Below are 27,590 nucleotides of genomic sequence, written 5' to 3' on the forward strand. Positions count from 1 at the left end.
GTTAGAGAGAGAGAGAGAAAAAAAAAATTTGTGGCTGTAGGGTGTCCTGTGAGATTTAAGGAAGATGCTGAAATTTGGCGGAAAACAATAAAGGAAGATTTTATAAAACCTGTTTGGATTAGGAATGCTTAGGAATGCTGAGGGAGTACCCATGCTATAGAGAAGGAATTAAAATTTGTGGGAGACGGTAATAGAAAAGAATGAGTACTCTGGGATTTTGTATGTTACAATTAGGACTTAGGAGTAATGTGATTTTATGATACGTTATTATCTTAAAGTGATTTACATATATATACTGGTAAGATTTTAGATTAAGATGTAATAGATGGATTAGAAGAGGATTATTATTAGCGAACTTTTCTATTTGGATAACTACTTGGAATTAATGTCAATGTATTAAGGTTATATTTATTGGAAACCATGTTGAGTAATCATATTTGGTGGAAGACGGGTTTTGAGATGATATGTTGTGAGGCAATTTGGTGACAAAATATCTTTTCGTGACAGTTAAAGCTTTGAGATACATGTTTGATGCAAAGTAGAGGCTTGTTAAAAATGATGTTTTAGGGTATGACGACGAGTTGAGGAACCATGAAAAGTTATTGAAGTTTATGGTGTATATAGCTTAAACTTATCAAGATTTAGTATATAAAAAAATATGGTGAACCATCGGAAATAGTATTGACTCGGTGAAGTTTTATGAGAAATCAAGAGGAATTAAGTTAAAGGTGAAATTTTGTATTATTATAATGGATGGCATTGATAGAGGCTATACAATAAAGGAGGTAAATTATCTGGGGGTGATATAAATTTTGAGTTCGCCTGACATCGAAGCATATATAACACTAAGGGTAACTCTTTATTTGAAGTACATGGATTTAAAATAGCTCTGTGATCAAAGCCGCTTAAGGGGAGTTATGCAACAGATTACATGGAGACTTTTATTCAATAAGACTGCTATTGAAACATAATACTTTTGTAGATTTGAGAGTTTGAGAAATTGATTTGGATGAGAATGGCCAGGGGTGAAAGTGTGGAAAAAAAAAGTGGTATTATCTCGTTACTTTTACAGCTTCATTTCTCCTATGGTGGTCTCATGGATAGTACTCATGAAGTGGTTAAGCTTAAGCTTATTGTGATGAGAAATAGATATAATTGTACTCTAGAATTTCTCGTATCCTTTTGATGCCACTCTTAAGAAAGGAGGCCTAGTTTTATGATTATAATTTGTATATACAGAGTAAGTGTAGCTTTTTGTCCTCCCTTTCTTGCCATATACTCATATACTCACAAGAGCAACCCGGTCTTACTCCCTCTTTTCACGCAAAACTCATACACCAAAATCCGTCCCTGCCGCTGTCATTCTAGCCTCGTACCACCTTCATCCCCATAGTCTTTTTGTACCCTTGAGGTAGGCTTACCCACACTTGTTTCACTACCTTTTATCTCACGTTATATTGTTATATTGTTAGATTAACTTGTTATTAACCCATTTGAATAAGGTCTATTAGGAGTTGATTGACGTGTCTTATATGACGAGTTTAGACTGTTTTTATGTACATTTACGTGCTAGTCAGGGAGGAGTGCGCATACTTTGTTCTTACGTCGGTTTCGGTAAAATCCGTAAAGCTATTGTGTCTTCGTAATAGCATACTCTAGTCTGAAATTTTGGGGCTTACCATTTTTTTAGGCTTCTATAATATCGAGTTTGGAGTTGCGTCGTACAGCCTTGTTTTAAGTCGTTTTGGGGTGTGTTTTTGGGTCTGATCTAGAGTCGAATTATTCAGTTTGTGGTGTCTATTTGGATGCGTATGGTGGTCATTTGAGGATGTTATACTGGTTTTTAGAGCCCCATTTATGGTCGTGTTTGGGTCTGGTTAGAACGGAATTGTAAACTCTGTTTTTTTTTTTCGGTCGTTTTGTGTTCAGTTTGCGTGATGGTGGCTTAAGGCATGCTAAAGGACAGAGGGATTGTTGTGCTGCTGGTTGTGGGGACGTGCAAGATGGTTTCAGAAACTTTTATGAAGCTTATACCGTGAGTGGTAGTGTGTATCGAATATAACACTAGCGAGTGGTGCGTGAATCGTGAGGTGTTGGGAGGAAGTTTGGTCGTGTGTATAAATTTGTTGTCGGGTTTGTTGGTTGTCCAGCTGTGTCGTGTCTAAGGGGCTAGAATATTCGTTGTCTTATTGCTTGAGGTTGTGTCGTTGAAGTAGTGTAGCTCTGGTTTAAGTGATGTACGTAATGGCATGATATAATATGCATGGATGGAGTACGTAATAGAATGGTAAAGCTTAGGCTGCGTATTGTGCATTTAATGATGGCGTGGTTTATGTAATTGTATGTGTGCATTGGAGTTTACACGGATTTGGAGAGGGAGCTTTATCATCATAGTGTGCCTTTGATTATTTGAAAGCTTAAGGCTTAATATGGATTTAGATGGTGCTGCTATTGAACTAATTATGAGCAACATGCTATTATTTCCATAAGAATCTGTGTGCGTGTACGAATGAGAGCATGAAGTCACACATGCTATTTTATTTTACAAAGGTCTCTATTAAGGACCGACTTTGAGCTCTTGGTTATGATATCTAGATTGAGTGTTATTGGTACTCTATTTTTATTGTCTTCCTTTGGCCTTGGCTAGTAGGTGAATAGCTTAGAGTCTTATAGTCTAAGTGTTCATAGAGTATTTGACACTATGACATTGAAATTAAGATGAATATTGATTACTGGTATTGAGTTATGGGGCCTTGCCATATTATGTTTTACGGTCCATGCGCGACCTTTGCTATTGAGTTTATTGATATTAAGTTTGGATAGATATTGAGATGGAAGTATTGTCTCACGGTTTATCCGCCAGTTCACTCACCCCTTGTCATTGGGTTAGGTTTTACTTTGGAATACTATATTACAAGGTGAAGTATTAAGTTGCAACTTGGTTAACTTGGTTAAATTATTGGGACGAGAGAGTATATTAAATTACAGAAATTGGTGGAGTAGCTTTAGGTTGAGATTAGTTATCGAGGAGTGTTTTATCTTTTTCTCTGCGTTTACTTTTATTTTTACGTGCGTGGGTTTCCACGCCATGACCAAAATTAAGTTGCTTATATTGAGGTATTATCTGAAATATTGGAGCAAGTTAGATTATCCAAGGCAGAATGAAATGGCTAAAGACCGTCAAATAAAAGAGTTATGCAGATTAGTAGATATTTGAAATTCCATGTTAGTGACAAAGTTTTATTGCGTGTCTCGCCTATTGAGGGAGTAATGAGATTTGGTAAGAAGGGAAAATTGAGCCCAAAATTCATTGGACCATACGAGATTTTGGTAATTTTGGAGCGTATCGATGTGATAGCTTACCGACTTGACTTACCAGCTAACTTAGAGAGAGTTCATAATGTGGTTTACGTTTCTCAACTCAGATAATATATTATATTACTGACCCATCTCACGTCATGGATCCAGAGATTATTGAGCTTGATGAGATAATGACCTATGAGGAGACCCCGATACAAATTTTGGACATTAAGGTGCGTAAAACTCGTAGAGGTGAAACCCACATGGTGAAAGTTCTATGGAATAACAACAATGTAGAGGAAGCTACCTGGGAAGTTGAATATTCTATGAGAGACAAGTACCCTCACCTTTTTCCCTAAGGTAAGTTTACGCTTCATAGACGAAGCTTTATTTTAAGAGGATCGAGATTTGCATATTTGTCTTTCTATCGTACTATGTGTGTCATTGTTTTAAAGGTTGGTTGTTCTATGCATCGTTGGTCTCGTCTAGTTTCATGCTATTTATTACTTCTTGCTAACGATTATTATGCATAACCTTTGTTGTTCATTGTGCTTAATGCACGGTACTCACTATCAGAATTGGTTATGCGTACTCAGTGATGGTCTGGCTTGCTTGTGCACTTTGAGCACGTCTTGGATTTCTTATTTTTGTGGTCAGAAGCTTGGTCTGTGCACATTCAGCACTTCTTGGGATTATTATTTTTCTAAAAAAAAAAATTCTCTTTCTTTGAACTTACGAAATATGTAATTCTTCAAATGTGCTTATGCTAAAAAAAAAATTATTTTCACCATCCGACATGCTCCTAGTTTTCATGGTAGTGTTTTCTTTTTGTATGTTGAGGAAATGACGAAGAGTTTGTACCGTATTGTGTCTGGTAGTATCCCGTGGAATGGGATATTGGGGAGTTGTCCTATCCGTAAGGTTTATATTTGGCGGTAATTTTATGGGATGAGCGGTGTATGGTTTTGAGGAGTTAAGTGAAAATTTGAGTATGTGAAGTGAGTAGACAGTAGAGTGTAGGTATGAAGGTTCACTTGATGAGGGAGAGTTTAAACTTCGAGGACGAAGCTTTGTTTAAGGAGGGAAGTCTGTAACACCCCACAATTTCCGAGTTATTTACAAACAGGTATTTCCTCATTACTTTTGGTCGTGATTTTAATTGGAAAATCTTAAAATTGGGTACTCCGTTGGAAACAAACTGATTTTGAGGTTTTGAAAATAAATTAGCTTTGACAGAGAACTTTTACCCAACATAAGGCTCTCAAAAAAAAAAAAAAAATAGAATAGAAATATTTTATCAAAACCCTTAAACCCGGTTGCCTTTCTATCGTACTATGTATGTCATTGTTTTAGAGGTTGGTTGTTCTATGCATCGTTGATCTCGCCTAGTTTCATACTATTTATTACTTCTTGCTAACGATTATTATGCATAACCTTTGTTGTTCATTGTGCTTAATGCACGGTACTCGCTATCAGAATTGGTTATGCGTACTCAGTGATGGTCTGGCTTGCTTGTGCACTTTGAGCACGTCTTGGAATTCTTATTTTTGTGGTCAGAGGCTTGGTCTGTGCACATTCAGCACTTCTTGGGATTATTATTTTTCTAAAAAAAATTTTTCCTTTTTCTTTGAACTTACGAAATATGTAATTCTTCAAATGTGCTTATGCTAAAAAAAAAAAAAAAAAAAAAAAAAAAAATTATTTTCACCATCCGACATGCTCCTAGTTTTCATGGCAGTGTTTTCTTTTTGTATGTTGAGGAAATGACGAAGAGTTTGTACCGTATTGTGTCTGGTAGTATCCCGTGGAATGGGATATTAGGGAGTTGTCATATCCGTAAGGTTTATATTTGGCGGTGATTTTATGGGATGAGCGGTGTATGGTTTTGAGGAGTTAAGTGAAAATTTGAGTATGTGAAGTGAGTAAACAGTAGAGTGTAGGTATGAAGTTTCACTTGATGAGGGTGAGTTTAAGCTTCGAGGACGAAGCTTTGTTTTAAGGAGGGAAGTTTGTAACACCCCATAATTTCCGAGTTATTTACATACGGGTATTTCCTCATTACTTTTGGTCGTGATTTTAATTGGAAAATCTGAAAATTGGGTACTCCGTTGAAAACAAACTGATTTTGAGGTTTTGAAAATAAATTGGCTTTAGTAGAGAACTTTTACCCAACTTAAGGCTTTTTTTTTTCAAAAAAACTTATAATAGAATAGAAATATTTTATCAAAACCCTTAAACCCGGTTGCCTTTCTATCGTACTATGTGTGTCATTGTTTTAGAGGTTGCTTGTTCTATGCATCGTTGGTCTCGCCTAGTTTCATGCTATTATTACTTCTTGCTAACGATTATTATGCATAACATTTGTTGTTCATTGTGCTTAATGCACGGTACTCGCTATCAAAATTGGTTATGCGTACTCACTGATGGTCTGGCTTGCTTGTGCACTTTGAGCACGTCTTGGAATTCTTATTTTTGTGGTCATGGGCTTGGTCTGTGCACATTCAGCACTTCTTGGGATTATTATTTTTCTAAAATTGTTTTTTTCTTTTTCTTTGAACTTACGAAATACGTAATTCTTCAAATGTGCTTATGCTACAAAAAAAACAATTTTATTTTCACCATCTGACATGCTCCTAGTTTTCATGGTAGTGTTTTCTTTTTGTATGTTGAGGAAATGACGAAGTTTGTACCGTATTGTGTCTGGTAGTATCCCGTGGAATAGGATATTGGGGAGTTGTCATATCCGTAAGGTTTATATTTGGCGGTAATTTTATGGGATGAGCGGTGTATGGTTTTGAGGAGTTAAGTGAAAATTGAGTATGTGAAGTGAGTAAACAGTAGAGTGTAGGTATGAAGGTTCACTTGATGAGGGAGAGTTTAAGCTTCGAGGACAAAGCTTTGTTTTAAGGAGGGAAGTCTGTAACACCCCACAATTTCCGAGTTATTTACAAACGGGTATTTCCTCATTACTTTTGGTCATGATTTTAATTGGAAAATCTTAAAATTGGGTACTCCGTTGAAAACAAACTGATTTTGAGGTTTTGAAATTAAATTGGCTTTGACAGAGAACTTTTACCCAACTTAAGGCTCTTTAAAAAAAACTTATAATAGAATAGAAATATTTTATCAAAACCCTTAAACCCGGTTGCGCCATCCTTTTCTAATAAAACCCTTATATTTTTCCCTAATTCTTATAACAGTTTCCACCCCCTTCTCTTATCTTGAACTCTTTTCTTCGCTCTAGTCTTGCAACGCGCTCAGGTTCATCGGCGCTCCGATCTCGATTTCTAATCTTTCCCTTATTCCTTCTTTTGTCAATTGGAATTATTCCATCCATTGCCGTTGTTCAGTTTCGCAAATCGCTTTTCCGAATGTTCTACTATTTATTAAGTTTATATTGAAATTGTAATGGCCATCACTTTTATAATGTTTGGAATGGGTTTTATGTTATTTAAGAGCAAGGGATTAATTATGGAAGTGTAAGGTATGACTATAATGGGGAAGTTATATTTTCTGATGGTCTTGTAGTTGAATTGGATAGATAGAATAGTGGGGTTTACCATATGTATACAATATATACTACTGCCCACAAAGTTTTATGGTGTAACTTGATCTTGATTGCAGACTATTGAAGGCGTAGCAATATAGTATGTTGTTGAGGTTTGTGGGTTAGCAATTATTCCGAGTCTCGTTATAATCAAATCTGGATTTTATCAAAATTGGAGTTTGATTGTTAGGTCATAGTTGTATATCTAGATTAGGGCGTTGATAGTGGAATGTTAGTGGAAATTTAGCTTGCATTTGATCACATTCTTTGGATGAGATATTGGGATTCACCTTTGGTTCAGACGGATGTCACGAAAATTAGTGTATGGCCATGACTGTTGTGGTCTCGTTTGTGAATTGTATAGTGATCGGGTAATTCTTATACTTGTAGTTTGTGGATTTGAAGAGAGAATTTTGTATTAAGCTTAGCTGTGGTTGGTCGCCTTTTGAGGTAAGGACTTTTACCTTTTTAAAATTAAGAGCATGTTCGGATTAACTTTTAAGCTATTTCTATAATATTTTAACATCCATGAATTTCTACTTGCACTTCTAAATTTTGAATATTACTCATTGGAATGGTTTCGGCCCACGCTGCTTTGGAAAATTTGGTTTTCTTCTGGTCTAGAAGGTTTAAGGTCGTCTTTGACGCTCCTGGGATTCTGTCCCGAAAATTTAACTCTTGGCCGAGTTCATTTGGGTGGGGATTGTCCGACCCCCACTCGCTAGGTAGTTAGTCTTTCTCCTTTGGCAGTTCCATGCTACTGACTGTCCAAATGCAAGAGGTGCGCACTTTTATGAGTCTAACAAAGCACAGGTGGTGCCTCTAGACCGTGTCAAGGGTAGGACCTTGGCACACATGTGGTGAAAGTTATGGATTTCGAACGATTTAAGAATTGTTATTGGATTTACGATAATGTTGGTTTTGGAACATAATTCTTTCTTACTAATTTTTTGAGCTTGTAAAGTTTATAATATTGGTCTATGAATTTATTATATTTCTTCTTATTTTCTCAAAACTCAGCTTTTGCTGACGTCCTTATGTTTTGGGTCGTTCACCCACTGGAACCTGTACCTATTTATGCTTTGGATACAGTTGATAGGTACAATTGAGATGCTGCATGGGTGCATACTGGATCCGGGAAGTAGTACGAGCGTGGAAGGATTTTGAATAAAGACTCCGTCTTAAACTATTTATAATTTTATAATATCGTTGGATTTAAATTTTATTTATTGTTTTAGATTTTGTAAGACTTAAGTCTTCCGCTGCAACGTTTTAATTATTTGATAAAGTTTTGAAATATGTATTTTGGTTTTAAAGGTTGACTCTATATTTACCTTGCACTTGGCATTTTCAGCTAAGTGTGGAGTGACAGCCGTGAATTTTCCGTCTCTAGGTTATTGTTTTGGTTGTGAAAATTTAGGGTTGTTACATCTCAAGCTTTACCTCCAAATAAATTCCTCTCTATTAGGCTTATGTATGAAGGCTTGATCTCAAAAGTTCCCTTATCAGCGGTAGGGAGCTTGAAGCCTTTTGGAATGGAAGGAACCGTGGGTTCGGAGTGACTTGCTAATATAGGTATCTTTGGTGTTGTAGAAGTCACAGCTGCAGAAATAAGAGTGTCCTCTTCAAAGGACGAATCTTCTGCAAAAGTATACCGCTCGTAGTCAAGTGTACTCAAGTCTTCCACTTGAGTTACTTCTCTTTGAAATTTTCGTCTGTAGCGAAAAGTCTTTTCTGGCTCGGGATCAAAAGGTATAATCTCTAACCTGTTAGACCTGGGCATACACGAAAACAACAAGAAAAGATAAAATTGCCTCAAGGAACTGAAGTTCCCTGAAACAAAAGGCAAAAATAAACAGAAACAAACAGAACAATTGTTGCTTCCCCGGCAACGACGCCAAATTTGATAAGGTTATTTTTAGTCGTTGGCCTTAATCAAAGTAAATCCTATACTACTACTAACAAGATAGCTAGCGGTAAGTCAGGGTCGAATCCACAGGGAGGCGGTGATTATCTAGTTTATTGATGTTTAGAGTGTCTTAAGGTAACCAATTGTGGGGGTTTCTTGATTTGGTTTCTAACAGCTAATTGCAAAGTAAATAAAAGATGGATAACAATAATATTAAAGAGTCTAGGGATTCGGGTTCACTAGGTAGTCATCAAAGGGTAGGATTTAATTCATTGATTGAGCAATTTATATTGTTGAAAATCATAAGATTAGTCGATTCTAATATGTCTCTTTCTAGATCTAACTTAACATGCAATCGTTATCATTAAGTCGGTCTAATTCAATTATCGTGGCCTATACTAGTCTTAACCCTGCCGGTGATAATCCTAGTTTATGCGATACTAGTTAATCAGTTATGATCAGTAATCAACTAATTAGAAGTAGAACAATAATTGAGCAACAATAGAAAGCAATTTAACAATCAATTCATAATAATCCTTTTTCTAACAACCTAGATCCCCTTTCACCCTAGATTAAAAGCTTAGCTACTCATACTAATAACAATAACAACAATAACGATATAAGAAAGCATAATTAAGAACATAAAAGATGAACAAGTAATTGAAATAATAATTATTGAAAGATTAGAACAATACCGTAAAATAGCAATGTTTAGATCCGGAAGGAAGAACAATAAATAAACTAAACTAAGTATTTTAGAGAGTTTTTAGAGTAACTATGCTAAACCTACGGAAAATAAAGCATAATTAAGCGTAAATAACCTAGGGTACGAGTTTTGGTATTTATAGCAAAACATAACCGACTTAAGGAAAATTGCGGGAATTATAGAAAATAATGGTTCCTCGATCGAGCCCAAGGTGTACTCGATCGAGTCACCACTTCCTCGATCGAACCCGGTCTTACTCGATCGAGGCACCAAAGTTCAGGAACCCCAACTCTCGACATTGCAAATTTTAATTGATTAGGTTGGTTACTCGATCGAGTCCAAGGTGTACTTGGTTACTCGATCGAGTACACCTTGTCAGAAACAAGTAATGAAGAAATGGCGGTCGTTTGAAGTTCAGTGCGCGAAGCAGGAATTTGGTTACTCGATCGAGTACACCTTGGGCTCGATCGAGTAACCAAGTTCCTGCTTCGCGCACTGAACTTCAAACGGCCGCCATTTCTTCGTTACTTGTCAGAAACAAGCACTTTTTACGGCGTTGGAAAGCTAAAAAGATAAGCTTTCACCTCCAGTTGGAATAACTTGGATATCAGTTGTAGAACTTGAGATATGGCTCTTCAAAGTAGGCACTAGTAATAAGAAGCTATTTTCTTCGTGTTTTCTTCTTAACTTCTCTTCCTTCATTCTTATGGATTCTCGCGCCATGCTTCGTGTATTCCTTCATGCCTACTCCACTATGCCCATTTAATTCCTTTGGTCCTCAAATGCATCATTCTTGCATTAAACATAAAAAAGCGAAAGTATCGACATTCTAACATGAAAGGCATAGAAGAACCCATTACCGGTTGATCTGCGTGTAAATATTTATTACCATTGTTTATGTTTTGTCATTGCTCGTGTGAGAGTATAAAGAAGTTGGGTTATATGGTTATTTTTGACAGAGTTGATATAATGTACCAAGTAGAGGAATGGTATTATGAATACTACATTTTAACTAGTGTGGAAGAGTTGCGTAAGAAATAAGGTAGCATAACAAAAATTTAACTACTCATTTTTTACTAAATATCGGCTACCTTTTCAGACAACTTTACCGAACACGCTTAATCAATTGCCTTATCAACTTTAATTTTAGAATATGTTTTAGTGTTTTACTACCATATTCAAATAATTTATTTACTATCGTGGAGGGTATGACGGTATAATAAAAGGGCCATTTAGACTTTCAACCTAATGTTCATGTATCTCTATTTTCAATTTATTGACTATACAACCAGTTGTATATGTTGTACGGTGTAGAATTTGAGTTTTGTGATAAAGTATCCGAGCTTTATGTTAAAGAATATGAGCTTTAGTAAAAAGTATCGAGCTCATACATTTACATATTAAAAACATAAACTTTAAATCAGCTCAAAAAGAATACATAAGCTTGGATTCTTATACCTTAGTTGTACAATGTTTATAGTACAACTGGATGTATAATCCTATTTACGCTCTATTTTAATCATTAAACCAAAACATCTTTAGTTACTTATTAAAATAATTGATAAAAAATAGTATTCCTTGTATAATTTGGATTGCTAAATAATGTTCACATCAAACCTAATGGATTTTCTCATGGGAGATGCAATTCGTTACTCAGCCAACTTTTATTATTCACATGAATTTCCAATGTACATGAAAGTTCATGAATATTTCAGCCAAGTCATTTGACATCATTTAAAAAAACTTGGAAGTTGGTACAAACATTGATGTAAATGTTGCTTACTCCCATTAAAATGGAGTAGCAACATTTTACCAGTGGTCGGAACTGCAACTACCCATATAACCATATTCATAACCTTCGGCTTGAAGGGAGAGCATGACTCATCGCAATGCAAGAGCTTGAGTTTGTTTTACTGCCATAAACCAGTTATTGTAACAGACAGTAATTTTCATTAAACCCTCTACATGTTACCGGCTGACATAATTACAGGATGTCTTGTATGTGCATACGAAGGCATTACAATGAACACATTGATCATTTTTCATGATCACAGCTAATCAGGTGACCCGAAGCAAAAAACTTGCATAATATAATATTACAAAATAAAACGACAGAACAGATAATTACACAAGGAAAGGCGTCGAGCGCTGATGAGATTAAGAGCGCGGAGCAGCCATTTGCTGCTTTCTCACCCGTTCATCCTGTTTCACCATACTGCAAAGGAAATGGAAATGGGTCAATTGATCTATAAGTTAGATAACTATATCAAAGTCTGATCATGCCGATTAAAAGTCATGCAATTACTAGTCTGTATTTCAGAAACGTATGTTAACCAACCAAGTTAGCTCATATGCTAAGTTGAGAAACAAGAACACCCACTCACGTACTTAGGTTGTTGCTTTCTTATCTACATCTAAATATTTTAGTATCAAACTGCTGGAATTCTTTACGAAATTTTCTCATGGTTCATCAGAAGACACCTTTGTGCATTCAACCTACACATGGCTGTCCACATTCAACATATAATATCCTGTCATTAACTATAGTGCTTAGTTATCAGAGGTTTTTCACAATCCTGAGTACATATAGTGCATCAATGGATTTGGATATTCTTATAGAAGGGTTTATATTACAGGTCACAGACTGGCACTAGTTTTAATTTCACAGACTGGCACTAGTTTTAATTTTCGGTTCTTTTATTCTGTTTTTTCAGTAGCTGTTTATTTATTGGTTTTGATCTCTTCCGTAATATTGACCCTGAGTTTAGTATAGGCCCATCAGGTGTTGCCTTCGCAGTTCCTTGGCTTTATAGTCTTAATAAACATTAATCAGGAAAAAATAGCTATTAGAGATTTCATTGCTTGCCATCATAAAGTTATAATGTTCTTATTGTACGTTACATCCACGTCAGCAACAGTGTGAGGTTTTATGTATACTATAGAAAGTTTATCTGATCCGCTCCCAACCTCTACAGAAGATGTGTTGTATCAGCTGGCCTAACTTTCCAATACGGTTACTAATGGCCCAATAAAAAAAGGTCCTTCATCAACATTTATTTTCCACCATATCAGCCAGCTCAAGTGGTAGAGGTTAACTCATTTTCATGAGCAAGGCTAAGCATGATTGGCATGCACAATTACACATACCTGATGTCATGAGGGGTGATAAATATCCACTGTGATCCTTGTTCTAATGCAAAGTCAACCACGGTATCCAGGCTAATTTTACGGCTGACAGCGTCCTGAAAAGTTCGGGTGAACAAGGATAAGAAAAGGCAATCTATTTCAAAGTTCTAAACAGTAGCAAATTCAACCTACCATAAATACATCAAATTCATCCATTGCTCGGAAAGGGGCTTCTGTCATCTGATGGAGAGCTAAAGCAAAGCACAACGTAGAGAAAGAGCGCTCCCCTCCTGATAAAAAAAAAATGAAAGAAAGAGTCAATCTTGGTTTTTTTTTCCTACAAGAAACAGTAACATAAAGAGGAAAGTTTGACAAGTTGCTTTTCGGAGAAGTTATAAGTATAGTATGAAAGGGTAAGTAATAGCCTAAGAGGTTTTCAGACCTCTAAGTTGAATAATACTAGGTATTGGTAAAACGAACTTAAGGGTTTCAAATGAAGAAGCTAACTAGTAGCTTTTTCCCTCTTAAACAGCAGCAACATAAAAGTTTTTTCTTACTAACAGACTCATCTTGTCCGTATTGTTACAGGCTAGTTGAAGTGGCTACTGCGAGAAGATGGAAGAGAAACCCCAACACTCAAATCAAAAGAGCTTGTGAAGGTGGTTACAAACCTGACAATCCTCGGGTGTCCTGAATAGAAGTTCTTGACGCATCTTGTGGCATGGTAACCTGTTATTCCATCAGCACAAAGAGCATGCTCAGTCTTGCAGACAAATGGCTTATGGTTTATGGCAAATCAAAAGAATTCAGAACAGAAGTTCTTTTTCCCAATGAAGTTGATAATTCCACCTGAATGGAAAGTGTCTTCTCTTCATATTTCACATCTATACTGCCACTAATCCCTTTCTTCCCTAGATGCCCATTGAAACTACAAGGTCAAATATAGCTTATAAGGAACCGATCTACATAAATAGTCATACAAACATAAAATGAAGCATTGTAAATGAAAAAGTCCTCACTGCCACGTAAGTAGGCGTTTTAGTATACTGGCATTTCGATTGAACTTTGCTCTTCGTGAGTCCAGAGCTCTTTGTGCTACCTGCAGTACATAAATTGAACAATAAAATCAATGCAATGTACAAGTTAGGGCTCAACACTTGAGCAAGGGGCAATATATAATGTGTAATGCGAGGAAGTGGTGATTGACCCCCATAACTTTGTGCAATTGTAAAATTAACCCCCACAACTTTCAATTGGATTAATTTGGCCTCATAAGTTTCACATAAGGTGCAATCAAACCCAATACAACATCTCACCAAAATATCACCAAAATCTCACCAAAATACCAACAGCTATACCAACATGTATACATATAACATACTAAAACCATAATTACATACTAAAACCATTTTTTCTACATACGTATGTAATTCGGTATGATTTTTTGGGAATAAAAAAACAATTAACAATTTTATTTGAATTTTTTTGAAATGTAGAAAAATAGAAATATTTGAATATTTTTTTACCCATTTATTATATTTTTTGTCATGAAAATATTTTATTCCGACTTTTGATTTTAACACAACTACCTAACAAAATATTTTACAATTGAATTTTTTTTACAAAAATTGTAAAAGAAGTTGAAAAATCTGTACTTTATATAAAAATAATAAATTGTTTGATTTTCGTAAAATATTTTAATTTTCTTATCTAATTTATGCTATTTTTTTATTAATTTTTTTAAACTTTTATTTTGTATTTTTCATAAAACATAGCCATTTTTACTTTTGTGATATGATAAATTGAATTTCTCGTGAGATTTTGATAAAGGTGTTTAATTTCACTTATTAAGTAAGTTATGGGGACTAATCACTCCAATTGAAAGTTATGGGGGTTAATTTCACAATTGCACAAAGTTATGTACTTATGGGGGTCAATCACCACTCCCCGATATATAATGTGATAATTGTGATTCTTGTGAACACACACACAAGGGGCAATGCATTTAAAAACTTTCTTAAATAAGCAGTCCTCACATAACCATTACAATCCCCCTCTACCACAGATCGATTACGGTAAAAGTTTTTATAAAGCAAGGTTCAATAGAATATATTACTAAATTTGAAGGCATTTCAAGACAATGCCACAATAACTTGAAAACGAAAGAATGTACTGCCATCACCGTCATGAGAAACTTAACCCCGTTGGTTTGCTAGAAAGACTGTCTGGATAAAGGCAAAAACTAGGTTATGGTGACTTGCAAGCTTTCTAAATTCACAAAACCCCATTATAGACAGCACATATCCGTCTATAACTAAAGACGGGCCAAATACAATACCACATTCCTAATAGGACAAGCAACAAGTGGGGTGGGGGGGCCAAAATGTCACCACTTTCAAGCTATTTGACCTGTTTTTAGCTATAGACGGATATATCCGTCTATAGCAAGACTAGCTGTTCTAAATTAAACCTGAAGGCGGTATTAGCTATAATTTTGAAAGTCACTTTTATCTTAAAACCATATATATGTTTAAAGCTTATAGATCGAACAGCCATATACGAGAGGAACTCTTTCCAGATTCATTTGCTTCACCATGAATCAAAACTTCAATTCTACGTCTGCTGCAATTTGCCATTCTAACAGATGCAACACAGTTGTATTCAAGGTAATTTTACGAATTGACCCCATAATCACAAAAGAAAAAATCTTCCGGAAGGACACTTAACGTGATCCAATACAAAAAAACAAGTCAAAGACTAAGCCATATATTCAAATAAAGCAAGTTATACAGATGATGGATTAAAACAACTTTTCTGGGGAAAAAACAAGGTCATTAAAATGAAGATTTATGAATGGTACACTAAGCCCAAGGAGACATTATAAAAGAGTAGGCAAACCTTCTGCAAATCTATGTTACCTGTAATTGTTCGCGGAAGTTCTCAAAAGTCCTCTGCTTCTTTAGAATTTTTCGCTGCTTTTGCTCATACAACATCCTCAGGTCATCAATAGATTCCGTACACCTATAAAAAAAGCACATAAGTAACAGTTTTACAAATGTCCATTAATAAGTGAACGCAGGTCGAACCATGACATCCTTACTTATCTTTTGCACGCTCCAGCCTTTGAATCATTCTCGCCAATTGAGCACTTAGTTGCTCTGGGATACTCTCTTTACACCCTCCCAATGCTTCAACATCGCTCTCAGGGCAGATAAAAGACGCTTTCTCATAGCTTTCCTGCATTTGGTCCACGAAGTAGAGAAAAGGTAGCTAAAAGCAAAACTTTACGAGTGTTCCAAAAAATGCACACATATCTTGCATCAACAGGTGTGACATGTACACTAAGCAGACATAAAGTACAACTATCACTTGAGTTTTCAAACAACAGACTGGAGATGTGAAGAGCTACTAGGGCAATTATGTGACTAAAATATTTTATTTTGTTGCAGCTGAGATAGGAATTTTCAAGGAGTTCAGGACACATGCGCGCATGAGGTCAAAATTAAAGGAGGCTTCTCAATTCTTTAAAACAAAGGGAATCACCGAATCAAGGGATGATTGTTTTGCAATATCGTCAACAGAAATCCTGTTGTCTAAGCAAAAAAGTGGTTATCTACAGATAACATAGATTTGCAGACGGTAACAAGCATTTAAGTATTGTAATGACATTTCTTCATGCATGCAACATTCCTAGATAATTGTTTACTTCGATACATGTCCACAGGAAATCCAATTAATATCTCCATGCAGATGGAAGGAAGTTTCAGTTCGACACGCCAACACTATCATGCTCTGTTGGAAGTGGGCATCAATCAAATTAGGGTTTGGATTATACCTTTCGATTTTGCTCAAGCTCCACCAATTTTGCTTCTGCCTGCTGGATTCCAGGTAAAACCTTTTCATTTAAAACCTTTTCATAATGCAGTTTTGTCTGACACACGAGACAGAAGATCAGTTTAGTAAGCAGACAAATGACAGACATAACTAGAGAAAGAATATGAAGAACAAAAAAGGAGTTAAAGAGAGTCAATTCCAAGAAACAATGTAAAATTCTTGAGCAGGTCTTTTGAAGTAAGGATAGAAAGTATTAATCACTAAAAAATTAGAAAACAAAAATACAGCACCAAAGGACAAGGTTTGCACATAGAACTTCTAAGGGCCCCGTCAGAACTACCTTCAATTGACTGTTTTGTCTTAGCCAAAACTGACTTTTTATAGGAGGTCTGAAGGGAATGTTCGAGAGAAATTTTGAAGAATGAAATCACACAAGGTTGGAGTTTAAAGTTTAGTTATCAATTATTAAATCAATTCCATCGTATGCATTAGAGAAGACAAAAGAAAAAGACACGTCATAGGGTGCACTGCCCTCTTATTATAGCACAACCCTCCAATAAGACTCCTTTTTTAATCAACTAAAAAGATGAAAACTATCATCCTTGTTCTAACCAATCACAAACCTACAGATCTCCATGGATATCGCTAAAAAATTAGACATCTAGGAGTGACATATTTTTCATCACTCCCTAAAATGATTTAGTATTTGCATCGTGCAAATTTTGATACATCTAATGAAATATCCAAGTGACGGGACTAGAATAATAAGAACAAATCATATTGTAAGCATATTTTTTCTATTCTTATCACAATATGCGAAAATAGAGTTGGGCAACTGTCCTATATGAGAAAGAGAGAGAGGGAAAAAATTGCCAACCGCCTCCAACTCATCCAATTCTTTTGCAATACCAACAAACTCTTCCTCAGCTTTATTGAGAGCAACAATATCCTCATTAGCAGATTCTGAAATTTACACAAAGGTAAGAAACACAAAAGAAAACAGGAAATAGACAAGTAAACTGTACAAGACAGGAAAATAAAGCAACAGTAAACAACAATGTCAGCGTACCATGCAAAAGTCCCAATGACGATTTCAGATTACTGACTTTTTCTCGGGCTTCAGTCATTGCCACTTCTAATTTTTCAAGCAAGGATTCCTTTCCTTGTATTTCAGCTTTAACTCTCTGGTCATGGAAAATGGAAACCGTAAACCAAGTCAAACACAAGAACATACTACGTACTTTAGTTAGCAATTACATGACAAAGGGTATAAACAAGAAATAGTCTAAGGTAAGGTAACACACCGATATATCATCTAAAATTTCATCTGCAGATGAAGCGTTAAGTCCACTAGCTTCAGCTGTAATTGTACGTTTCAGATCTTCAAAAGCCAACTTTTTTGAATCCAACTGCCTCTCCACGGAAAGGCGTCGTCTCTGAATTATTCATCCAAAAGCAGCAGCTTATCTCAGAACCAAAGAATGCAATTTCATGATATGTTAAGCACTAGATAATTGGCCTCTCATATGCATACCCGCATACTTCTTTAAAAGTCTAAAACCGTAAAAAAAACTAAACAGTTCCTATCCAAGTGGCATATAAGAGTCCTGCATGTAAAGATATTCTTAAAAAAAAAACGGTTTCCTGTAAAACCTCGAGTTATACATACATACATTAACTGACTATCAAGTATCAACTACTTCAAGCCCAGTGAAAAGTAAGAGACAAAATGTAGATCATATTGAAGCAATTTAATCTCAATCGCATTTTATATGATTTGGTTGCCAATTATATACATCCACGGACATATGAAGAGAAAGCAATGGATGCTATCAAGAATTTTCATATATCAAAACACGAAATAGTATGAAGGAATACTTCTAGGACAATAGAGACACTTTATAGTATGTTGTTGACCGAACAAACATCGAGTTAAATGCCCTCTATTGACATGGAAACAGGAAAAGCATACACACCACAATAAAGAAAATATCTGCAGTCAGTTCCCTGAGCACTGAATAATCTCTAAATTTCAGGTTGATCTGATTGTTCTAGTCTTTCTCTAGATCTTTAAGATTGAGTCATCAACCAATTAAACCAGAATGGTACTTGTAAAAAACGGCAAGAAACAACCTTTTTCTATGGGTGTGTATTCTTGAATTTACATATTAAATAACTACTACAATCAAAGACTGGGCATTCTCTTGCCTGCAGACTATGCCCACCAAGAGCAACAAACAAGAACATTACCCAAGTGCCTCAATGGCTCATCGTAAATTATGGGGTAAGGAGGTTCGAATGTACGTAGTCTTACGACTCTTACCCATAGTTACTGGATTCACTATGAATAAGCTCTTACTGATTCGTGATTCCTTCTTATAGAATGTGTGTTATGTGTATTTTCAGTAATCGACACGATAAAATTTGCTCTAACGATTCGCGATTCATAGGGAACCAAGTGAATCCAGTAACCCTGGTATTAGCCGTGTTAGCAACAGAAGGAGGCTAATCCACAATAGAAAGAAGGATAGACACATTAGTGAAGCCATTTACTCCATCATAATTCAAAATCAAAAGAGTAATGAGTCTTTGGCTCCATTTGAAATGAAAACACCAACAGCATCGTATTAAAATGGTATCGGTTGCAGATGCGGTGACGGACTGACGGTCATGAACTCTATCTGTATCAGCCTATCAGGATGTCACGGATGTCATATTGGATGGCGGCCAATGCGGCCGAGAATTCAAAAACATTTACCAAATGTGTCACTTCTTCCCTTAGTAAAGTATGAAACTTAGAGTTGAATATCCCAATGTTCTTAAATCTATGTTCTACCTTTTATTCCCTCTTTTCACAAACCTTACAAGTACACATGTTTCCCTATATTTATTTTTACAAAACAGCGGATATTACATATTACGATGCGTATAGACCGGCAAAATAAAGGGAATATTAATCAATTGATGCGACCCCTACATCAGCGTTTTTCAGTAGGGCGTTATATAACACGTGAGAAAATAACGTAATGGTTACTTAAAGTTCAGCTACGTAACAGGGGCTTACACAACATAACGGGAACATTTTAATACAGTCTCTTTCTCTACTTCCGTACACAATGTTCAGCATTGAAAGCTAAATTGCAGAACATATTTACTGGCTCTCTACAAACAGTCTTTCTACTATGATCAATATGCAAAATCATGAACAAGCTGCATCCAGACATGCAAATATACACTAGAAAACAATTGGAACAGATAGGCTAATACCTTAACATTTTTCAACTTCTCGTGAAGATCCTGGGCTTCCTCCTCTGCAGCTCTTTTCAGTTGACGTCCTTTTTGAGACTGCTCTCGCATGTACATTGCTTCTCTTTCAAGTTCCTTGATTTGATCATCATATGAACTACAAAGGCGCCCTGTTCTAGCCCTTTTATTAGGAGGTAGAACTGTTTGAACTGAGCCACGTGAAAACCTGAATAGGAAAGCTCACAATCCATAATTAACCATGGAATGGCAAACTGCTGAAAGGTCCAACATAGACTCAACCAATAGATGGATCTACTACATAAGACATTCTTTCCACGCATTTATCAGCAATGATTAAAGACTATCGACATTCCTAACTGTGTGAGCATACAGTTGGAATTATATCTCACAATCAAGCCTGCAAGAGTATTCTGGAAAATTTGGAACAGAGTTCCCCTTGAACACCCACCATCCATAAACCAAAAGGGAGCACAACAAAAACACACAACATGATATGATGTGAAGATATGGTCTTGTGTGCTCCTAAAAGCTAGAGAGATTTATTAGTCTTACATTTTAACACCTTCTGCTGTGTACACTTCCTTCAAGTTTGCAACCCTTTTGTCGAAAGCAACATTTTTCCCTATGTCGTAGTCCTTCACAAGAACTTGCCTCTCAGCACCGCCCTGGAAAAGACAAACCCATCAAAAAGCCCAAAGCAACATCTCTTAGTTTTTTTGTTCAAAACCAACTCTTAGTTCAGTACATGAAGTCAGATGTTCTCACCAAACATGCTCTCACTCACACAGAGACAAACTAAAACAGTATTCATACGAAAAAGTCATTGATATCCACGACAGGAAAAAAAATGAAAAGGATAAAATGCATCAAAATTAAGTACATCTCTGTAAATAGGCAGATATGAAAAGAGATCAAAATATCAAACAAGCATAAATATCGACTACAGAATTTTCACATGCAGATCATCTACTTACCAATGACAAAGAAGGGCATCCGATTACCTTATCCACCAACACATTTATGACAGTAGCACTGTCCGATTGCAAAACAGAAAGTGTTGTGGGGTGGCTTGTTTGTGGAAGCTGATTGAGTGGAATATTATACCTGCATTAAAAAGGTAGAATCAATCCCAGTAAACTCTGCCCACATGAAACATGTTACATTAGCAAAATAAAAACATTATATTCACCTTGGAATTGAGAAGTCATATATAATGATCTGGAGGTAATCATAACGTGCTTGACGAGCACAAGATCTCAGTATATGTGAATCTTTGACACTCGTCACAATGAAGGCATTTAATAGCTTCCCAACAGCATTTTCAACAGCAAAGGCCCACTCGTCACCATGAGACAAAGTCTGCAAACCAATGAAGAATCACCAAAAGGAGTCCATTAAGGACAATTGTTTCTCATTACATTCACTACAACGGGAGACAACACATATCTGCAGTAGACAGGAATGTAGTATAATTTCTTACCAAATGGACTCCGATTGGACCAATGGGCGGTTTTTCAAAATCACGATAACGAGACTCAATTATGCGCAGCAGCTGAATAACTTTTTCTCCACCATAAGCAGTAACCTTGACCAAGCAAAACATATACTTAGTAAACAATTCATACAGATAACATGACTGCAGGAAAAATATTTCTGACTTGAACACAGTACTTCTGTATGCTTCATTCAGATTCTATGACACTGATACATTGTCCTAAAAAATATGTATCATGATGGCATGTAAGATGTAACATGCCTACTCAAAAAATTTATAATACAGATTATCCAGCTTGAACATAACTAAATGAAGCATCCAAAGTAATGTACATAGCTTCATGTATCTAAAACATAAGGAGAAATTAGAAACCACCATCCGGACCTTGTTTGTCTGATGTCGCTGAAGTTCAGATACATTAGCCTTTGTCTCACGCACCTTTCTTTCATAAACTTCAATCTACAAAGAACACAATCTAAATATATTAACAGGAAAGTTGTATGGTAACTAGCACAATATAGATATTTAATATCCAATCAAATACTCACTCCATATTCCTATTTCTTCCCACTTCCCCATTTTGGCAATTTTTTTCTTTTCTTCCCATTTTCCTTCCTTTCCTTTTTTGTCATGTTTTTAATAAAATTTTACAAAATTGTCCTTTATCACCTGGTTATGATTATAAAAAAATGCCACACCCTCTTTCATTTCCCTACCTCTTTCCTTCCTATTCGACCCAACTGCCTACCACCTGTCCACCTCTTCGTCAGGCCACCAACCACCGGACCTACTTGTACTCCCTCCACTGGATCTCCCAAAACTCGTTTCACAACATCCGCTTCCATCTACTTCGCCATCAACGACGACATCGTCGTCAAAAGCTGCAAACATTATCACATTGTTCCTCTTCATCTCCGACAACCACCTTACTTGCCATAGTATCATTCTTAAAGCTTGTTTAAGACAGTGACCACTCATTAAAATCTTTGCACCGCCTCACTTCCAACACTCATCTCCTCCACCGCACAAGTCGCCCTCCTCCTACGGAGCTTGACGTTCTAGTTTCCCCTCAAATCTAGGGTTACTGGTGGTTTCGAAGTATTACATGCGGAAATGGGGGGTGTTATGAGGGTGAACGTAAGTGGTATTGGTGTGGTGGTCATTGTGATGCGTCATGGGTGGTTAGAGAATGTCATTCGTGGGTTGTTATGGGTGGTCGGTGGTCAGAGTTGCATGGGCAGTGGGAATTCAGTGGTCGGAGTCGTCACTTGTGGTGGTTGTAGGTAGATGGTGGTGGTTGGAGGTCATGGGTGATGGATGTGGGAAAGTCAATAGGAAAGAAGAGGCCATGGTGTGAATCAGGGAATGTGTGGGATATGGCGAAAGGGAGGGGTAAATTGATACCCATTCTTTAAAAAAGAGGAATGGGAAGAAAAAAATGGCGGGCTTATAGTTTATGTGCAAGCTCGTGTCAAGGTATATCATAAGACAAAAGAGGGAGTAGAAGACTAGAATGTGAACCAAGACTTCAATTCAAAGGAACAATAGTTTCTTTTGACACTGATTATAATCACAACAAGTGCACAAATTAAGACTGTGTCAGGTGTTTATTGAGAGTAATAGGAAACACAATGCAGTTTGGAAAAGCTAACCCAATTCATCAATCAATGATTATTCAATGTTATTAATGGATCCACAATTTAACTACAATTAACAACCAAAAGATTTTTCTTTCTACAATACCACCATAGGATGCGAAGGAAAATGAGGACCAAACATAACAGCAACAAAGCAAAAATACTAAATTCCTGATGCTGTCACGGCCACATAAGGGAGGTAGTAGTATATTAATATAATAAAAGGAATCGTCCAACGTACCTGATCCACTATATTTCCCAATTCCTCCTTTTTTGCTTGTAAGCTATCTGACATAGCATTCTCCTCTTCGTTCAGCCTGGTAACATTTTTAGTTATTACCTATGGGCTATGACATGCCAGCTCTAAAAGAATGTCACTACCAGATATAAAGAGAAGAAATACAAATGGAGAACCTCATCAACAATGCATCAGCAGCATCTACTTCCTCTAGAAGTGCTTTCAGTTTATATTGCATCTCCGATTCTTCAGCCTAGGGCGGGAAAAGAATAACTATCACATTAAAAATTGCAGCACATCCTCCAGATAACTTGACGCATAGGGAGAAATAAATATTATGAATGAACAAAGAATCAGTTGATCATCTTCATGTTCATTGCTCAGTGATCAAAGTGACCGACTCTTAGAGTCTTGGGGATCAAGAATAGAAGAAACACATGTAAGTGACCGAAGCGTAAACAAGAGAGAATAGAAGAAAAACCTGAGTGTTCTGCAGGTTTTGCTCCTCAATGTCGTGAATCTTTTGTTCAAGTGACTTCACATGTCTCATCAACTTCTGGACTTCGCTCATTTTCCGACGATGTTCGTCCTCTAATTCAAACATATACTTTGTCGCCTAAAAAAAGAGTGATTATGAAATTCAATCATAAGCAATTATATTCAATGTTTCTTGCAAAAAAAAAATAATATTCAATGTATATATACAAGATGGACAAAATAAAGACCATTTTCAAAACAAGGTCACGACTTTAGTAGTCATTTTGAGATGGAATAGAGAGCAAACTACCGCATCAAAATCCTTTTAATCCCTCCAAAGTATTGAATAGTGGCAATCCTATAAATCTCTTAAGTGGGAATTTACACAGACAAAGTCATTAGCTCTTAAAGTCATGGCCCATCAAATCGGCTGAATATGCAGAGGTAAAAATTAAAAATTTCCTGTGATGAATTTTTTTTACCAAGCATAACCCTTAGGTCACTTACAGCTGAAAGATTTTCCTGTAGATCATCCTGCTTTATCTTCACTTCTGAATTTTTTTGTGTCATCTGCTCATAACGATTTTTCATATTCGCATAGCTGCTTCTTAATCCTTCGATCTTCTCCTGTAAAATATGACCTAGGCATTATTTCAAGGAAAAGTCACACCATAACAATTGAATGAGTTTTTCTGTAGTTGCAACAAATAGTCTTCAGTTCATAATGAGCTAAACTAAACAAAAGAACAAAATTGTCTCACTAATTCCATTTGAAAGCCAAGAAAATGTTACATCATTACTTATGCTCGAGCTTCTCGGAGTAGAGTAGACTTTCAACTAACTCACAGTTATTGAAAGTGGGGGGGGGGGATCATCATCCTACAGAAGTTACAACCCAGAAGTCTCAGGACAAAATCATGAAAATCGTGCCTCTCCACCTTGTAAATCAAGGGTACATTCTGAATAGAACCAGACACCTGAGCTATCATGTTCATTTGTTCAAAAAGTAGGTCGTATACAACTAAATTGTTGGTGAAATATTACACAACCGCAATGGCACAAACTTGTCATGAGAACTAAAAAAAGAGGCGGAAACCTAAATATGAATTGTATGAACCTGTCTCACCACATCCAGTACTCAGAAAATAAATAATATAGTCCCTAGGACAAAAGGTCACCCAGATGCAAATGAAAGTATGCTATTAGCATAAGAAAACGTAAAAGATGACAGACATTACTATGACAGAAAACAAATCAGCCATGAGGTTAGACTTAAAAGTAGATAAATTGATGAATCGAATTCCAAAAGTTTGAAATTAACATGACTTACAAGTCTTTGATTAATTTCCGCTTCGCATGTGGAGATATGTGATTTTCTTTTATCAATAATTGACCTCTGCTTTATCATATCTCTGTCTACATTATAGACCCATGACCAAGCAAGTTTAAACTTCATCTCTTTGATCCTCTCTGCGAGTTCTTCAATATGTTCCATGTTCTTAATCTTTTCTTGCAACTCAGTGAGTTCCTTGACTACTGGCTCAATCGATTTCTCCAGTTCTAGGACAAATCCATGTGCCGTCTCCAAGAAGTCTTCAATTTTGTTTAACAACTCATCAACTTGCTGAAGAAGAGTTGCCTTGAAAAAGAACTGCAAAGTAGTAATACAGTAATTACAGCATGCTTGACGGTTGACGGTTGACGGTTGACAGTGCAACTACGCCAACTAGCTGAGCAGAGGTCAGCAGTAATGAGAAGTAAAGCAAGCAGAATCAAGGGCACAACAGTCTGGAATTTGCTTGCTGAAGTGAACTGTACAACTAAAAGGTAGGTGGTACGCCCGAGCAGAATAGTAAAATTTCAAAAATGTCAACATAATCCCCATGAGGCAGCCTCGTACCTTAAACTTGTCTTTCGCGTTTCCTGAATGTAGAAATTCCCTGCTTTTGTCTTGACTCATAATGACGCATGGATTATCAACATCAATCTACAAAATTTTGGCATATAACTTAAAGCTGCATGCAATTCTTTCCTCATAATAACAGAAGGCGTGTATAAGATGGACTCACATTAAAATGATCAACAAGTTCTCGAACCTCTTCTTTCTTGTTAGAGATCTTCCTACCTGTCCAAGAAAACACAATATTCAGGAAGGTCCATTACCACCTTGATTTCAGTTGACAGCATTTAAGAACAATCAATGTCACAGGGTCTCAAATTAACACCCAAGAAAATACAAAATATGAAGAGTGTAACATAGATCAAGAATTTAAAAATAATAATATAATCACAAAAGTTATCATGCTAAATGGGAGTAGGGGAGCAAATAAAAGATAAAACTGAACAAGCGATTTTCTGATACGTATGAGTCGCAGAAACACATCCAGTAAGCCTCTTCAGGAGTCTTAACAATTAAAGGCTACTGTGGAACTGTAGCTACCACTTACAAATTCTGAGCAATAAACTAACACTATACAAAGTCAGCAAAGTAATGACCTTGATAATCTCTCACGGCAATTGACGTGGACGAATCGGTTATCCTGCGCTCAATAAATATGCTTCTCCCATAAACCTCTCTTTTAAATGCGTCCTCTCCTTCATTCTTAACTTCCACCAGTACAGAAGCATAGCTGCCCAAAGACATACACCAAACTCAACTTTCATATACATTTTACGAAACTTAAAACAAACCAGAATAACATAGACGCATAAAAATGTAAAACAAAATTCAATCAATTGAGGGCATAAAACAAAAACCTGCATCCTGTCTTCACAAAATCCTTCAACGCCCCGGCACGATTAGTACTCTTAGCTCGACTCCCAAATGCAATACATAACGCAGTCAAAATCGCACTTTTCCCGCCTACAAACACCAAAAATCATTTCAATTGGGGAAAAAACTAGGGCACAACATTATTAAAACAAAAAATCACAATTAATTGAATCAGTCAAAATCGAGAAATCGAAAGAACATACTTCCATTTTGACCGGTGATGAAATTAACACGGTCACCGAATTCAATCTCTAAACTGGAGTGACACATGAAATTCTCCAATTTTATCCGACGAATTGTGCCGGCGGTGGTGGCGCGCTGTGAAAAATTGTACTGATCGGATAAATCGGCCATGTTGATTGCGTCGATTAACGGTGGAGTTGAATTTTGGGGGGTTTTATTTGGGTGATTATAAACCCTAATTTGGCGGTATAATGGTGGGAGACTGGGAGTTGAGAGTGTTTTATTATACTTGGAATAGTAAAGCTGCCCTTTGGCGGGAAAAATGTGGTGTTGTAGATTACTAAACACACCTCATTTTGGGAGTTGGAACTTCTGTTCTCTTTCAAAAAGTTGGGGACCTTTTGAATTCTCCCCTAAACATTTTTAAGGCAAAATAGGAGAAACACAAATAAGGTTGATCGACTTGTGTAAGACGGTTCTACGCTAGTACTTGTAAGTTATACTCAATATTTCGTATTTGCGTACAATGATTATATAGTAACTTATTCGTCAAATTTATTACGGAGTCCAAGAGTACTTTGTGTTGTATATTTTCTGTCTCTATAAATATCCTTTATAATACGAAAACTAGTTTTGTGGCCCGTGAAATTCACGGGATGTTTTGTTTTGAGTTGATGTTTTTAGCAGGGGCGTCTAAGGCCCAGGGCAGCCCAGGGGGGTCGAACTGGGCCTCCAAATTTTTGGCCCAAGTTCATAATCCTTCCCAGTGTAAAAAAAAAAAAAAAAAGAATAAAGAATAAAGAAAAAGTGAAAAACTACAATTACAACTGAGATATTTGTAAAATCACTCATTCACTCCTTAATTTTCTCCTTCCCAATATGTCCTTTGAGATTTCCACGCTTCTAATTCCCAAATAATAACTCCAATAAATTTCTGATATATTATATCTTTTGAGTCTTCACACAAATATGATGACAGAGATTTGCCATCACTTCTCATCTCTCAATTACCCTTCAATCAAATTACCCGCCGGATAAAAGATCTTGTTCATCGATTTCAAGTCGTAAGGTTTACAAAGACGAAATAATCTGAAGACA

The 27,590-nt window shown here is 36.3% G+C and overlaps 1 protein-coding gene across 2 annotated transcripts; it reads right to left on the minus strand.

Moving 5' to 3' along the window:
* Window positions 1-11,346: 11,346 nt before the first annotated feature.
* Window positions 11,347-26,906, minus strand: LOC141617913 (structural maintenance of chromosomes protein 6B-like). 2 transcript variants are annotated; one of them, XM_074435044.1, is made up of 28 exons: window positions 26,513-26,906; window positions 26,294-26,399; window positions 26,033-26,166; window positions 25,606-25,661; window positions 25,437-25,523; window positions 24,867-25,187; window positions 24,044-24,163; window positions 23,541-23,675; window positions 23,236-23,312; window positions 23,063-23,138; window positions 21,569-21,643; window positions 21,170-21,274; window positions 20,879-21,048; window positions 20,691-20,793; window positions 20,242-20,354; window positions 19,690-19,894; window positions 17,727-17,858; window positions 17,492-17,606; window positions 17,300-17,385; window positions 16,424-16,519; window positions 15,689-15,825; window positions 15,507-15,609; window positions 13,608-13,687; window positions 13,438-13,516; window positions 13,260-13,317; window positions 12,781-12,878; window positions 12,610-12,704; window positions 11,347-11,677 (listed from the first exon to the last, which is right to left on the minus strand). In XM_074435044.1, the coding sequence occupies exons 1-28, from the start codon at window positions 26,661-26,663 to the stop codon at window positions 11,620-11,622; spliced, it is 3,171 nt and encodes a 1,056-aa protein (XP_074291145.1). In that variant the 5' UTR covers window positions 26,664-26,906; the 3' UTR covers window positions 11,347-11,619. The 2 variants fall into 2 exon arrangements, with proteins under 2 accessions (XP_074291145.1, XP_074291144.1); XM_074435043.1 differs by having other exon boundaries at window positions 20,664-20,793.
* Between the last annotated feature and the right edge of the window lie 684 nt (window positions 26,907-27,590).

The sequence above is a fragment of the Silene latifolia genome, chromosome X (genome assembly GCF_048544455.1).
Source record: "Silene latifolia isolate original U9 population chromosome X, ASM4854445v1, whole genome shotgun sequence".
Lineage (NCBI taxonomy): Eukaryota > Viridiplantae > Streptophyta > Magnoliopsida > Caryophyllales > Caryophyllaceae > Silene > Silene latifolia.

Bases quoted from the DNA above. Each gene is read 5' to 3' on its own strand.
- LOC141617913 (XM_074435043.1), bottom strand. From the start codon at position 26,663: ATGGCCGATTTATCCGATCAGTACAATTTTTCACAGCGCGCCACCACC. The intron at 25,662-26,032 runs GTCATTACTTTG...TTTCTTGGACAG, and splicing joins TGCCGTGAGAGATTATCAAG to GTAGGAAGATCTCTAACAAG. The intron at 25,188-25,436 runs GTACGAGGCTGC...ACTACTTTGCAG, and splicing joins ACGCGAAAGACAAGTTTAAG to TTCTTTTTCAAGGCAACTCT.